Genomic DNA, 15,316 nt, shown 5'->3' with positions numbered 1-15,316 from the left:
GAACATGGTAACCTAAACCCAAACCCAATCAGTTCTTGGCCTAGAAACTCCTCTAAAAGTTTTTGATGAAATCTTGTTTCATGTTTTTATGGCAGCCTGCAGTAGTGCGACACCATTGGGTCCATCGGAGAAGACAGGAGGGCAAATGCAAACAGTGTGGAAAGGTGGGTAAACAGATCTTTACTGGAGTTGTTTTGTGATAGAACATGATCGCAGGTATATCATAGGATATATTACATTGTACATTAGTGACTGAGTTATAAAGTTTGTAGACATGTTCTTTGATTTCGGTCTGCAGGGGTTTCAGCAGAAGTTTGCCTTTCACAGTAAAGAGATTGTAGCCATCAGCTGCTCCTGGTGCAAACAAGCGGTATGTTTCTCAGCTTGTATATGTTGTTTTAGTATTGTATAGAATGTAAATGTATGTGTGTGTGTAACTTGTCTGTTTCTCTGTCTGCGTGCAGTATCATAATAAGGTGACATGCTTCATGCTGCAGCAGATAGAAGAGCCGTGTTCATTAGGAGCACATGCCGCCGTTATAGTACCTCCTACCTGGATCATACGGGTTCGTAAACCTCAGGTAATCTATTCATGGTTTGTTTTTCAGTGTTTTGTTAGCTTTGTTTAGTGGCCGGTAAGGTTCGCCGCCTTCCTTTTTTAGGGGAAAGCTTGAAACTGCATTAGATAAACTTGCAGAATGAGAACTGAAGATGTAGGGGTTTGGTTTTGTGATGTTACTTTGCTGTCTCTCAATTTTAGTCATCACTAAAATCAAGCAAAAAGAAGAAACGGACATCTTTCAAGCGCAAATCAAGCAAGAAGGGAGTAGAGGTATGATTCCAAGCAATTCAATCACATTTATTCATTATTCGTGTTTTAAAGTAGCTTCACATAGAATTGTGACTTACTCGCCTCTCAGTGAAAGTAGGGAAGAACTCATTCGGATATGCTGTGATACATAAACATACATTCATAAATCGCATGACAGCGATCTTTGTTTACCTGGGATGATGCTATAATAAATACCACACTTTTGCACTTTACATCTCTTTCTCTTATCAGGAGGCTCGATGGAAGCCCTTCATAGTGAGACCTATTCCCTCTCAACTCATGAAGCCATTGCTGGTGTTTGTAAACCCAAAGAGTGGAGGAAACCAGGTCTTGTTGATGCTATTATTATTGTTATTGTTGACTTTATTATTAGTGTTACTAGTAGTTATAGTATTCCAACTCTCTGTCTTGATTTTTTTCCCAGGGAGCTAAAATCATTCAGTCCTTTATGTGGTATCTGAATCCTCGGCAGGTCTTTGATCTCAGTCAGGGGGGTCCACAGGAGGGGTAAGTAACTACAAATGAAATGCCACAGAAGAGCAATCAAACACCATTTCATCCGTGTGACACATTAATCATGTTTGCATGTTTGTCACGTGTTTTTCTTTTCAGTTTGGAGATGTATCGCAAAGTTCACAACTTGCGAATCCTGGCCTGTGGGGGAGATGGCACAGTAAGCCTCTGATCATATTATGTACATGTTAGATGAATAAACTACATAGGAACTATTAACCTCTCCAGCAGGGGTCAGAACTGCAGTTTTAGCCGAGCAAGGGAAGATTCCCCTCAGTCATAGGTCACGTCTTTGAATCAGATGAGTCATGTGTTTGAGGAGTTTCTGACATGTACCGCTGATATGTGTCCTGATTTAACCCATGCTGTCACATCTCCATAATCCGTTTGTGTGAGTAATTAAGAGCGGATCCAAACGCAGTCATATTTCACACCGTGACTTTGATCCATGAGAGAGAAGTACAGGAATAACTGAATTGCCTTGAGCTCAACATAAATAAGGAGTTTTAAACCACCTGTCTCATCAGTCTTCCTCCACCCCGCTGAGCAGCAACACTTTTCTGAGAAAAGCACTTCTCCCACTTTCTCTGTGTTTTTATGATTTTACAAAACAAGATGTAAACAGTCAAACTAACCCGTTAAGGTATTAGATTAGGATTTATTTATTAGGTTTGCTCAGTTCAGTATGTGCAGGATGTGAATTTATGGATTTGAAGATATTTTGTGGGTCTCTCTCTTTCTCTCATACACTCATGTTGAATGATGCTTTGTTTTAGGTGGGCTGGATCTTGTCCACTCTTGATCAGCTTCAGCTTAACCCTTCGCCTGCAGTTGCAGTGCTCCCTCTGGGCACAGGAAATGACCTCGCTAGAACGCTAAACTGGGGTGGGGTGAGTGAAACTTGTCTGTCTATAAGGAGAGTGATGTGCGCATACAGACACATCCAAACCAAACACCCATCATGTCAACGTTGCCATGTTTGTCACCGTAAACTGTGATATTTTCCATAACTGTATTATAAGCATTCCACAATCTGCTCAATATGTATTCAAACCAGTTTGCTTAATGAGCTTTTATATAGAAAATGAACATGCTAAAATATATATGTGTATATTTGCGTAGGGTTACACTGATGAACCTTTAAGTAAAATTCTGTCCCACGTTGAGGACGGGAACATTGTCCAACTAGATCGATGGAATCTTATTGTGAAGCCCAACCCGGATGCAGGACCAGAAGAAAGAGATGAGCAGGTGACGGACAAGGTAAAAGCTCAACCCACCTTTTATTTTTCCATTACAGCTGTATGTTTTACATGTAGAGTACATGAGTGTGATTTCTGCTCCACAGCTCCCCCTAGACATCTTCAATAACTATTTCAGCCTTGGTTTTGATGCTCATGTGACCTTAGAGTTCCACGAGTCTCGAGGTTGGTGTGAAGACAACAACCTGTAATATCAATGTGTGCATGTTTGTGCATCTTGAAAGTTTTAGTGGAGCATGCGACCTCAAATTAATCGTGTAAATTGATATAAATGGCGTTTTTTTCTTGTACTCTTCAGAGGCCAACCCTGAGAAATTTAACAGTCGATTCCGAAACAAAATGTTCTATGCAGGAGTAAGTAACACACACACTTGAGTACTGGATCCATTAACACAAGCTAATGAATTAAATTACTGCAAGCACCCGTTTTAATTGCAACATTAATAATTATGACAGTGAGATCGTGGTGACCTCTTTACACCTGAAATTATTACCCACCTTGAGTGATCACAACTGGTGGGCCGAGCCCAAGACACATCATTGTTTATACCTGGTAGTGTATCATGCTTCTCATTTGTCACCACTTGTGAGTCATGGTACGTTTATAAGGTGCGATTAAAACATCAGCACAAACGGTTATGCTTTTATATTTAAATCTTACTTTACAAAACATGTCAAGCAGAATGGATTTTTTATGTTGATGAATGGTTCTATTATTTTAAAGCCTTGTTTTAGCATAATGGGTGATTGACTGGGTGTGTGGGCTGTCCTTGTGTGTGGACTGAGGAGCATTAGAACAGATTGGAGTATTCACACAGGCACGCACATTCTCACACAGGTTTTTAGTCTTTTAAAGACTTGTTTTGACATAATGAATGATTGAAAGATGAGTGGACGGTCATTTGCATCATCACAGATGTTGTTCTTGAATTAAATGTCACATAATCCAGTCACATGATGTTGTGGATGCTGTTTATGATAGGATCACCCCCAAAGAATAATAACAGGTGTAAACAGTGTCAGTGATGCTAATAACAATAGAGATACACATAATGTTTTTCTTTTTTTTCTATAGACAGCATTTTCAGATTTCTTGATGGGGAGTTCAAAAGACCTGGCTAAACACATAAAAGTGGTGGTAGGTACAGAAAATAATCTGAATAAAGAGGAAATCTGTGTGTATGTGTACAGTATGTGTGGGTTTTTAGACTTGTCTCTAAGTGCAGTATTTGCCTGTTTATTTTTGCTTTTATTTCTCTTGGGCTTTAGGGCTCGGAGGAAGTGTCTAGGCATTAGTGTAAAAACTTGTATTGCTACTTATATAAGACTATTTATTAAAGCCTCAAATTATAAATACTGTTTTGCTCTCATTTTTTATAGTGTGACGGAACAGATTTGACCTCGAAAGTCCAGGATTTGAAGCTGCAGTGCCTGGTCTTTCTTAATATCCCCAGGTTACAAACTCTACATTCTGTCTCTGTATCTTTCCTCTTCTCTGTTTAATGTCAGTTTTTTATTCATATTATTTGTTAACGTGTTACTTCTGCTGAAAATGTGTGTGTGAAGATTCTGTATGTTTGCTTCATCCTCTCAGGTATTGTGCGGGCACTATGCCGTGGGGAAATCCGAGTGAGCATCATGACTTTGAGCCTCAGCGCCATGACGATGGCTGCATCGAGGTCATTGGATTCACGATGACATCACTGGTATGCCTCACTGTTGTTTTAGATTGACTTTGAAGTTGATACGTGTCTTTTCGAATCACGTGTGTGCATTTTCTTTCCATTATTCTGTAGGCCACTCTGCAGGTCGGAGGTCATGGTGAGAGGTTAAATCAATGTCGTGAGGTCACTCTCACCACCTACAAGTCAATCCCCATGCAGGTGGATGGCGAGCCTTGTAAGCTAGCACCGTCTGTAATTCACATCTCCCTTCGAAACCAGGCCAACATGGTACAGAAAACCAAAAGACGCACATCTATACCGCTGCTCAATGAGTGAGTGCATATTGTATGCAAGAAACGCTCATATCTCTGTAGGATTACATACACACAGGATTCTAATACCACAATTTTAAAATGAGATTAAAATAGCATGACGACTGTTCAAATAGGCAGCATCAAAATGTATACACAAATGTAAACATGAATTTGGAGTCTTTTAGCAAAAAAACTTAACTTGTTTGATGTCTCGCTCTGTTGAGCTGTTAAGTTTATTGGGAAACATAAGCTTTCTCTGTCACAATACTTTCACTGTATAAGTATATATATTACTCTCATAAATACCTGCTATAGACAGACAAACTCGTTTTAGTCTACTGAATCAGATAATCATGCTCTCAGAGGTTTTGTTAATTTCACACCCGTGCAGCTCTGTGAGGAGAAAGCACAGTATTGATGGCAGATATAGTCCTGTAATGAGACTCCTGTTACAAAGCAAAATAACACATTTTAAAAGCAATGTTTAGTGAGGCAGAATAGTACAGTACAACAAACCTACGTACCAAATATTGCTGAGAACTTCAATTAGTGGGATGTTTGTTAATGTTTGTGTGTTTTATGTTTGTGTTATTCTGTTCTGTAGTCAGCAGCCATTTCCAGAAAGGTTACGGATCAGAGTGAGTCGCATCAGCATGCATGATTACGAAGCTTTGCATTATGACAAAGAAAAACTCAAAGAAGCTTGTGAGTATGAAATACAGCACACACACACATTCTTATCACACTTAAACATGTGCGGCCCACTCCCAGTTCACAGCATGGTGAAAATTATTAACTGCTGTACTAAGAAATCCTGTTTAGTATTTTTTATAATGTGAATGCTTAGGGACCATATGCATTAGGTAAAATCATATTAGCATGATTTATGTACGTTTTTGTGAGATAAGATAATTTGTTGCACTTTAAATGGGTATTTGTACCTCACATCCGAGAGCAGAGATTAACATTTACATTTTTCTTTTTAATTTGCTTGTTTCAAATAATTTGTGTTAATGTCTTTTAAATATTTAACAAATCTGGTATTTCTTCCATTCTGGCTTCTTGTTAACTGACTTTGTAAATTGCCTTATGGGACACAATGTGTAAAAAACGATACCTTGTTTCAGACAATAGGGCTATATGCATGCTTGACTTCCACGTTTCAAAGGAAGAACAGTTTCCGGTTGGGTAGACTTAAAGTGAGAAAAATGTTCAATTTAGCAGATGTTGTACATTGCGGCACACAGCAATGGTATATAGAAGTGCTTTTCTACCGTATTTTAAACAATACTTTCATAAATTAACATTTCGTTATAACATTCAAATATGGTTGAGCGCCACTTCTATATACCACTGCTTTATGTCAACCGGATACTGCCAAGGGTTCTTCTTGTGAAACCAACGCGGAAGTCACGCACGCATGGAGCCCATTACACTATTCGCAAGCTGCAGTTTTATGTCTCAGCACTAGGTGTCCTCCCATTCCTGCTGTGAGTGTTATCAATAACTATTGCAGGAGTTTAGTGAATATATTGAGATTAAGCTTTGTGCTGCTGTTGTGTTATGACATAAAGCATTTTGTGCAAAATTCATCAATGGTGTCAACGCCTTTTGTGTTGTAATACATCAGCATCCTTTTTTAAAAGGACCATAAACTCTTCAAGAAGAGCTGTCTGGTTTTTTTGTATAGGGGCTTTTGTATCACGCTAGTGTGAGTGCAATAAAACAACCTGCAGATCTATGTTAGTACATCTTTGTGTGTCTTTGAGCGTGACACACAAAAAGATTTTAGGTTACAGTTGTTCTGTACTCTATACAACACCCATCACTCCATCTCCTGTTTTCAACCCCTCTTCACTCTTCTGAAAAGCTTTGACAATCCCATCAAGAGAGAAAGTAGAAAACAAATCTGAAATTTGAACAAATTTCACATGTTGCTAAGCAACCCAACATTCTTCAATGAAAGGGACCTCTCCCATCTTCTCTTTCTCTTATTCCCTGCTCATTTCTGCCTACTGTTGCTCTTTCTCCCTCTCTCTCCTCCGCACCACCATGCCACAGAAACTTTCCATCCTCTTGTGAAAGCTCATTTAATTTAGAAATATGATCCTGTCTTTCTGAATCCTTTGACACTGAGCAGGATCTGTGTCTCAGGTTGGGTTAAACCATGAGTAATGCTTGTCCAGCTTTGAAAATAACTGTATCTTCATTACATCAAGGATGAGGTGAAAGTGTGTTTCTCAAAAGTGACATACACGCAATCTTTTCATATTTTATCAGTGACAAGACAAATGTACCCTCAGCAAACCCTGCACAAGCCTGAAATTTCATCATATTCTCTGCTAGTAACAGCAGATAACAGCAGGATTAGAGCCCTGTGTCTACAGAATGCCTGCAGATAGTCTGTGCAGATGAAATTACCACATCGTTTCCATCACGTCGTATTACTGTCTAGACCTGTGGATTAGTTTAAATGAGCTTGATTGAGTCTAAGCAATTTCTTGTTGGACATGGCAGATTCAATGGCCGTTAATCATATTCATCAACCTGACATATGCACAAGGACCTACATTGATGTGGAAAGATTGCATGTAAAACATGAATAATACTTCAGTTCTTTCTTTTCTCTGATAAGTGTGTCCCGAGAGGAAAATATAGGATACTGTATGTTTTTCCAACACCGCACAATAGCCTGTTATTGTGAGAATGATAGAATGATTCTTTATTCTCTCCATCTCTTCCTTAACACCTTTTTTATAATATTTCTTTTTCCATCCTCATTTTAGCAATCCCACTGGGCCTCATCGTTGTCCCTGGAGACAGTGATCTGGAAACCTGCCGCGCTCACATTGAGAGACTACAGGAGGTAAATAATGAAGGGGTGGAGTTAATAGATGGAGTGGGGTATAAGATGAGAAATGAGAAAAGGAGAGGACAAGATAAGATCGAGGAGGAGAGAAGTGTTGGAGTTTGATTAATGATGAGAACAGTCAGTCACAGCGAGAATATATCGACGTTGAAGTTATACTGCACCACAGATACAGTATAGAGATTAGATCGGACCCTTTCACTTCATCCCAAATTCATTCTTTTCTTCTATGGAAGACCAATAGTGCCGTTTAGAAATAAAATGAAGTATCAATTGACCATTTTAATCATAAAATGAATGTAAACAGATAAATCACTTTTTAAATTGAGATTTTAATAGAGATTTTTAAAATGGTTTTGTAATTTGTGTTTTAAATGTAGTTAAATTGAACAAAAAAATGCTAAATTTAAAAGTCATTTTTAAACGTATAGATGCACATTCTTTAGGGAAATGAAGTTGAAGTGAAGAATTATGCAGAATATTGTTTGTTTTTGTTGTCTACACTGGAGGCAGAGCTTTGTCTTAGAGGAATATTTCACCCCAAAAATAGAAATTACTGTATTTCATTATTATTCAGACTACTGTTGTTCCGAAACCCATATGATTTTTCTTCTGTGGAAAAGAGAAGGGGAAGACTATCCAGCCCATTTTTGTCAATGTAATACAAGTGAACAAAGAATAATACACAAATATTATTCTGAGCACTTTGAAGGACCCTAGGAGGTTAAGTAGTGTGAAATCTAGTTTGTTTAGTTTCTGTTAAAGAACTCTGTATTCTTCATTCACTCACAGATAGACTGTTGTGAATTTGTTCATTCGCTACAATGTTTGGAAGATCTTATGTGATGTATCTAATTCTGTATGATGATGATGTGTGGGCTTAAACCGATGAGTCGTGTGTATGATCTGATGGAGCACAAGTATCTAATTCAATGGGGTCTCCTGCAGGACTTTGTGTCGTGCAACCCGTCTCTGCAGCGACTGGTGCTCCAGGTGGGTGAGACACCTGATAGGTGAGATAGGCACACCTGGAGCACTTTCAGGAACAAGACTGGAAATAGAGCCGTAAAGACTTATTAGTATTTGATGGACATTCCTCAGTAAACTTCTGCAGCACTTTTGTGTCCTCAAAAACTAGAAAGGGTCCGAGTCAGATATGTTTACTTTGAAAGGGGACAAATTCTCAAAAAGATAAAATAAGCAAAGAGTTTGTTTTCATATAGAGCTTAACAATATCCCCAAAGCCGAATATTCAAAAATTCATCCTAAATCTCTTCCACATCCTTCTCTGTGAGATTAGAGTGCTCTAGTGCCTTCTAGAAACTAGTTTGTTTGCAGATGTGCAGAGAACCCTCACTACATCTATTCCCTCATGACAAACTTCAATTATTCATAAATTACAGTGAGAAATAAATCCCCCTACTCAGCCCACCATCCTGTGGATATTTCCCATGAGTCCTAAGTGCTCCCGAGTGCCCTGTGTGGTTGAAAGCCTAATCTTGTATTGGGCTTTATTGAGAATGGTAGCTTAATACTAATGGTGCATGCAGGTGTTGTGTTCACTTTGTGTTTGTGGATTCTGTCAATAGTGAATTGTAGTTTGTATATTGTGTGGATGTCAGATTATTTGACCCAGTTGCATGACTTTGATGGCTAAGTTGTAGACCTCCAAATGGCAGTTTGGAATTTTAAGAAAAGAGATGAATAGATGTATGGAGAAAAGTCAGCTCTGTGTGCGTACTTCATGTGCTGTCAGTCTGCTGTGAGTTACATAAACTGGCACTAATCATAACTTTTCTCCTCTCTGCTATCAATCTTTCCTCTCTTGCCATCTCCTGTATCACGCTTTCCTCCTCTCTGATTCTCAGGAAGGTGACGGGACCAAATCAAAGCCTTTGTCGTCTCAGAGGCTGTCAGCCAAATGGTGCTTTCTCGACTGTGAGTATTTCTTTCTGCTGTGCATTGAGAGGGTCAGATCTGTAATATTATGTTTATGAGCATGGTTTTGTGTGTATTTATACATAGAAACATGTTTTGTTTCAGATTTTTTACAATTTGAATGATCATAGCTGGACTACATCGTGGTTAAACTGTACTATGGTTAATTTGTGGTTCCCGTGCTTTGATGCAAATACTATAGTTAAACTATGCTTAATATAGTAAAAATATTGTTCATTTTCACAAGGGCTTTTATTGAGATATCAGCAAATCATGCAATGTATGTTCTTTTCAGAAAATATACACACAGTAATTAATAAGAGGAATTCAAATTTGAATCTCTAATATCCGATTCCTATTCCTTTCGATTCCAAATTTTAATTGATTTTTGATTCGCAACCCTACAAGTGAGTCAAATATTCAATGATAATAAGGGGTTCCAGTGATTACTGTAAGGACTGAATTAGAGTCACAGAGAGTGAACTGCGTGTCTTCATTGATGATCTCTTTGGGTCTGTGAGCTTCACATCAGGTCACACCTGCAGATCTGTACAAGCTTTGTTAATTTATGAAAAAAGGCATCACATATGCATGGAGGCATGTTGTCCCATGTGCCTGTTTGCATCCATGTGCCTGTTTGCATATTTATGTAGTCAAGTACTGTAAATGCATTCAGCAAAAGAGGGTGCCGCAGGGATGTCATTTTTTTCGTAGGCCAACCTGGAAGTTTGCGGCATGCTAGTTCCTTAGGCCAAAAGCCTATAGACTTTTGCCGTAGACTTTTGGAAGATTGCATTACATAAGCTCTGATTCACAGGGTATTATTCTTATCTATCAAGATAATATTTACAAATTTATACAACATTTGTTATTTTTCAAGTTTTAAAACTGTACAATCGGCAGAAGTAAAAAGCGAACATAAGGCTATAAATAAACTACACTATGGTCTCTATGGGCTCTATATCAACATCACCACCACCAAGCCACCAACATCTTTTTAAAACCTTTTTAATAAAAAAGATGTTGCCTGATAAGTAATTACTCCGCATTTAATCTACAACCACATTTTTAGAGGTGTGTACATGTCCATTATTTCATCGCTTTCCTTCTGAAACCAGGAATGTCCAAATTCTCAGTTTTTCAGGAAATGGGAAAAACACTGTACTTTTTAAACACTTTTTAGTACTTTTTATTGGTTAGATATTTGCAAAACCCAGTGACAAACATAAAGGGTGACAAAAATAATGATTTATAGCATCAAAAAAATACAAAATATGGAGATAAGAGGTTTGTGAAGGACTGCAGCGATTTGTGAGATTTCTATGTGTGATGACGATTCGCCCCCCCGACAATGAATGTAGTCGCTTTTAGTAACTTGTTAGCAAAAGATCATTTTTAATAAAATTAAAAGTAAAACGAGTTATAACTGGTGAGTTTTACGTCATAGAATAAAACATGAAAATATTTAGATTTTTTGTTAACCACAGACCTATTTTCAGACATAACCAAAAAACATTCAAAAAACTCACTTTGGGGCGATCGAACTGGAAGTGCTAGAATGTTAACTCGCTTCAGGGTTTTGCATACAAAAATGTGTCATCCTGCTGTACTCTACAGTATTTAGATGGGGATTCAGTGGGAAAGTAAATTTTACTAGCACCTACGACATCCAGAGCTGCAAAGAAAAACAATTTGTGAAGGTCCTTCTGTTGCAGAATGAGTGCCATTACTCAAGCACACTATGCTGTCTCGCTGAGCTCACAGAATCCATCAGCACTTAAAAACATAATTCATGCTGGTATCTTTTTATTTTATTCTGTTAAGTGTTGAGACACAATTTGTTTTGGGATATTTTTATCTTTGCACTGCTGTAAACCGACTAACTCCTTGTAGGTATCCCAGTGGTGCGAGTGTTTTAGCACAAAAGCAGATGGTATAAAGTGTATGACAGCACTCTCAAAGCTCTGTAGTAATCTGCTTTCTGATCAGTGTGAATCCATCTGGATTAACGTCAACCCAATCTTAATTAGGCACAGGATCAGACTCAGGAGCTACGGAGAACCAAAAGTCTGTATTCTTCTCTATGATTCTTAATGGAAAGTTTGATGTCTTCACCTTATGTAGTAACACACATAAATCAGTGTGAGGAATATGAGCTGTGAAGAGTCAGACCACACGCTGGAACTCCATCATCATAACACATAAATTCTGCATGACAGCTGAGTCACATTGACTTAAACCTAAACTGCTGCACATCATACAGGTGAAGTGACAGTACATCAGATCCTCTCCTGACTTGTGCTTTCACTCCTCCACTCCAGTCCCTCCAGTTCCTCCCACTCGTCCCCTCATCTCCTGAATGTAAAGAGCTTCTGAGAGCTTTATTACATAGACAGAACTTTTCACCACAGTGATTGTGGGAGTGCTTTTGTTCTCAGCTCAGTGTTACGTTGAGGTTCAGTCTGATCCGAGACCAGAGTTATACAGTTTTAATGGCTTCTAAAACCTATTGTGCCCAGAGCACATATAGGCGCAACATGCCACTAGGGTGTAAGGAATCCAGTGCACAGAAACATTAATAGTGCTGCAAGTGTATTCTTAACAGATATGAGCATAAACTGTAGGAAGTTTTTCTCTCTATGTGGGGTTAATTTGCTTGCTTGAGATTGGAGATCTGTGGCATTGCCTTTTCTTGCTCATTATGAAGATTATAAGATGACTGTTTTGTCAACGCTACTTGTCGAAATACCTGGCCTGCCTCCTTTTAAGTGCCATCTGATTCAAGGCATGTACTGTGAGCTTGTCTTGGACAGATTTCATGCATTTGCATATTATTATATGACCTGAAAGTAAGAACTGAAGAGCTTTGCTGTCCTCTAGTCATCGTGAAGGAGAGGACTGATTTGGGTTGTTCTTATCTTTTTTGTTTACAGCTACAACAGCAGATCGATTCTACAGGATCGATCGAGCTCAAGTGAGTCCTCCATACAAAAGCTTTTAAATGACAACAGTTACAATTTGGGGTGTCTACGCACACAGTGTTTTTACGTTTGTTTGCTGTTTTTTTTGTGTCATCCCCTCAGGAGCATCTTAACTACGTAACTGAGATTTCTCAGGATGAGTTGTTCGTTTTGGACCCGGAGCTTGTTATCACAGAGACGGTGGGCACGTCACCAGGCATGCCAGACCTGGTGGACTCCTCTGAAGAAATGCCATCCGGTCCTCACAAATTCGCCTTTCCTTCATCGTCCTCTTCTCCACCAAACTCACCTGGACAAAGGTGAGAACAGATAAAGAAATTATAGAAAAAGAATACACTTCCGTCTAAAAACCATGACACTATTGAGCAAAATAAAAAAGGACACTTTTTTATAACAGAACTGCAATGTTTCATGTGTCAAATTTTGCAGCAAATATTCACTTTTTTATTCTTGAGACACCTTAAACATAAACATTCTTAGTATCTGGATAATTTTACTGTCATATTTTACAATATGCATCTACTTGTCCTTGTTCATTTTCCTTCATGTGATGTGTATAATGATGTTTTGATCTATAAGTTATTGAGTAGACCAGAAACAAAATGTTCATCAGCAGTTTATAATTCAGATGCCTGTCTGTGTTAATGGCAATGCAGCATTGAGCCATCTGGTGGCAGTGTGGTTCTCATATTCGAGATTTGTCTGATTTTATTAAGAAGATTAATTCCACTGTACTGAGAACGGTAGGATTAACATCCACCTAGGGCATTTATAATCTCAGTTTCTGTAACGCTGTTTACATGTCCTTGAACACACGTGTGGGCAGGTTCGTACACGAATGTATTTGCATGTTTCCATGTGGGAAATGAAAATGGGATTGCGAGATTGCGTATGTAGAGGCATAATTGCGTGGTTCAGAGTGAATAAAACGAAGCATTTCCTGCAGCGCAGAGCTTGATCCCATCCTCTATTTATAGCTGCCTGAAAAAGTCATACAGCACCGCAGCTCTGCTAATCTCTTCTGTGTGTGTGTGTGTGTGTGTGTGTGTGTGTACGTGTGCTTGGAGGGGAAGAGAACGCATGAATATTTTCCTCTCTACGTTTCTGGTTTTGTGAGTGTTTACGGTTTGATTTTTAAATTCTTAAAATTGTGTGAAATTGTCTTAAATTATAATACTGTCTTAAACAGAATGGTGTTATGCCATCTTTATAATAGCTTCATCATTCAATAGTTTTTGTTCAATTTCAAGTACAAGGTGAAGTAAGGAGCTCCTGATGGTGAAGTAGATGAATCTGTTGATGTATTTAGCTCATATTCCTAAGGAAGAGACTAATAGGAACTGATTGATTAAGATCATCAGATAGTAGTTATTGTAGATCGATGACGTGTATATGGGGGTCCTGTATCACCCAGCTGTTCTGAACCAGTACATTTGGACTGAGGGCAGAGTGAAGTGGTGTAATGTGTCCGGTCAGGCCTCTGCACCGGGCATAACTCTCCTCTGTTTATATCGTGATTGTGTAACCCATCAGACAGGAGCAATAATTTCTGGCTTCCAGTGTAAAACATTGAGCGAACACTAACAGCACATTTAGTCCTTTGTTTGTCCTAATACTGTTGCTGTCATGTGTTCCCTGATGGTAAGAGACCATCAGCCTTTTGTCTGTTATGTCCGTTTCAGTAAGAACAATGTCCTGGATCTTTCTGTCATGTACCAGCTTGCATTTTAACATCCTCAAAAATATCTCATTATACTTGGAGTTGTAATGTATAGTTGTCAACTTTCTCTCAACCGCTTCCTTGGGTTCATCTGTCTGTATGTTCAATTCAAATTCACTCTCAGCCACTTGGGTATTGAACATCAAAGGTTTCTTTATTTTCAGTGTAAGTAGGACTAATAAGCGTATGTTGTATTGAGCGCTGTTGTGTAATAAATAACACTGGCATACAGCTATAAAATGTCGAAATTATGTTTTGTCTGAGTATGTGTCGTAGGTTATTTTCTTTTACAATGAGTGTAAACACATTTGTGTAAGCAGCATTACTGATTTCCGATTATACCCTTTTGATTTGCTTTCTATTGCTTGGGCATTTTTGTACTAAAAATCAATACTTAAAAGTAGTTTCTGAGGCAGAATTCTTATGACACAGTGTTTATGAAAAAGACCATTTTAGAGTTTAAGAGAACTGAAGCTAACCTTGTGAACGTTTTCATAAGGTTAAACATTTCTCTGAATTTTGTGTTTTTCTTTCATTTTCATATTTGCTTATTCTTATATGAACTAAGCATATATTATAACAGCAGTCATCGATCTTTGTTTATGTAAATTAATAAAAAAAAATTTCTTCAGATTAACATGTCTGAATTATGTAATTATACTGTACTTTATTGTTGAACGGCTATACTTAATGTTAAAATAGAGCAAAATTATCAATTTAATGAAGAAATCAGTTGCAGTAGTAATATGAGAATGTTGGCTTTCATTCATAAAATGATGTTGCTAAAGAAATCTGTTGTTTTTACATTAATTTGGAGATTTAATAGATTGATACAATTATTTAATGTAAAAGTATATTTAAAAACATTAATGTTTTTATTAATAAACATTAATGCCAATTATGCCAATCGTGATTAATCACAGCAAAAACGTGTGATTAATCGGGTTAATTTCTTTAATCGATTGACAGATTGATCAATTTAATACATGTGACCATGGACCACAAAACCAGTAATTTAAATGTATAAATTATCTGAAAGCTGAATAAATAAGTTTCCATTGATGTATGGTTTGTAAGGACAATATTTGGAGATATACAACTATTTAAAACTCTGGAATCTGAGTGTGGGAAAAAATCAAAATATTGAGACTCTGTAGCAGGGCGTTGCTAAAAAGAAACAGGTTTGTTTGAACGCTCTCTTTTGGCTTACCGCTGTAATGATG

General features: G+C 37.9%; 1 protein-coding gene across 9 annotated transcripts in view; it reads left to right on the top strand.

Moving 5' to 3' along the window:
• Positions 1-15,316, top strand: part of dgkza (diacylglycerol kinase, zeta a) — a 73,249-nt gene that overhangs the window by 36,457 nt on the left and 21,476 nt on the right. For 7 of the 9 annotated variants that reach the window (XM_056753855.1, XM_056753698.1, XM_056754224.1 and 4 more), the window contains 21 exons: positions 96-164; positions 299-370; positions 465-581; positions 761-832; positions 1,064-1,159; positions 1,257-1,339; positions 1,445-1,505; positions 2,122-2,235; positions 2,468-2,608; positions 2,694-2,772; positions 2,906-2,961; positions 3,683-3,745; positions 3,988-4,061; positions 4,202-4,313; positions 4,404-4,603; positions 5,190-5,290; positions 7,372-7,451; positions 8,403-8,447; positions 9,323-9,392; positions 12,326-12,366; positions 12,476-12,672. In XM_056753855.1, coding sequence (XP_056609833.1) covers positions 96-164; positions 299-370; positions 465-581; positions 761-832; positions 1,064-1,159; positions 1,257-1,339; positions 1,445-1,505; positions 2,122-2,235; positions 2,468-2,608; positions 2,694-2,772; positions 2,906-2,961; positions 3,683-3,745; positions 3,988-4,061; positions 4,202-4,313; positions 4,404-4,603; positions 5,190-5,290; positions 7,372-7,451; positions 8,403-8,447; positions 9,323-9,392; positions 12,326-12,366; positions 12,476-12,672 — 1,943 coding nt within the window. The remainder of the gene's footprint in view (positions 1-95; positions 165-298; positions 371-464; positions 582-760; positions 833-1,063; positions 1,160-1,256; positions 1,340-1,444; positions 1,506-2,121; positions 2,236-2,467; positions 2,609-2,693; positions 2,773-2,905; positions 2,962-3,682; positions 3,746-3,987; positions 4,062-4,201; positions 4,314-4,403; positions 4,604-5,189; positions 5,291-7,371; positions 7,452-8,402; positions 8,448-9,322; positions 9,393-12,325; positions 12,367-12,475; positions 12,673-15,316) is intronic. The other 2 variants (XM_056753776.1, XM_056753936.1) reach the window with 1 other exon arrangement.

The sequence above is a fragment of the Triplophysa dalaica genome, chromosome 1, assembly GCF_015846415.1.
Source record: "Triplophysa dalaica isolate WHDGS20190420 chromosome 1, ASM1584641v1, whole genome shotgun sequence".
Taxonomy (NCBI): Eukaryota; Metazoa; Chordata; class Actinopteri; order Cypriniformes; family Nemacheilidae; genus Triplophysa; species Triplophysa dalaica.
The sequence above is the reverse complement of the archived record's forward strand: the minus strand, read 5'-3'. Positions and strand labels throughout refer to the sequence as shown.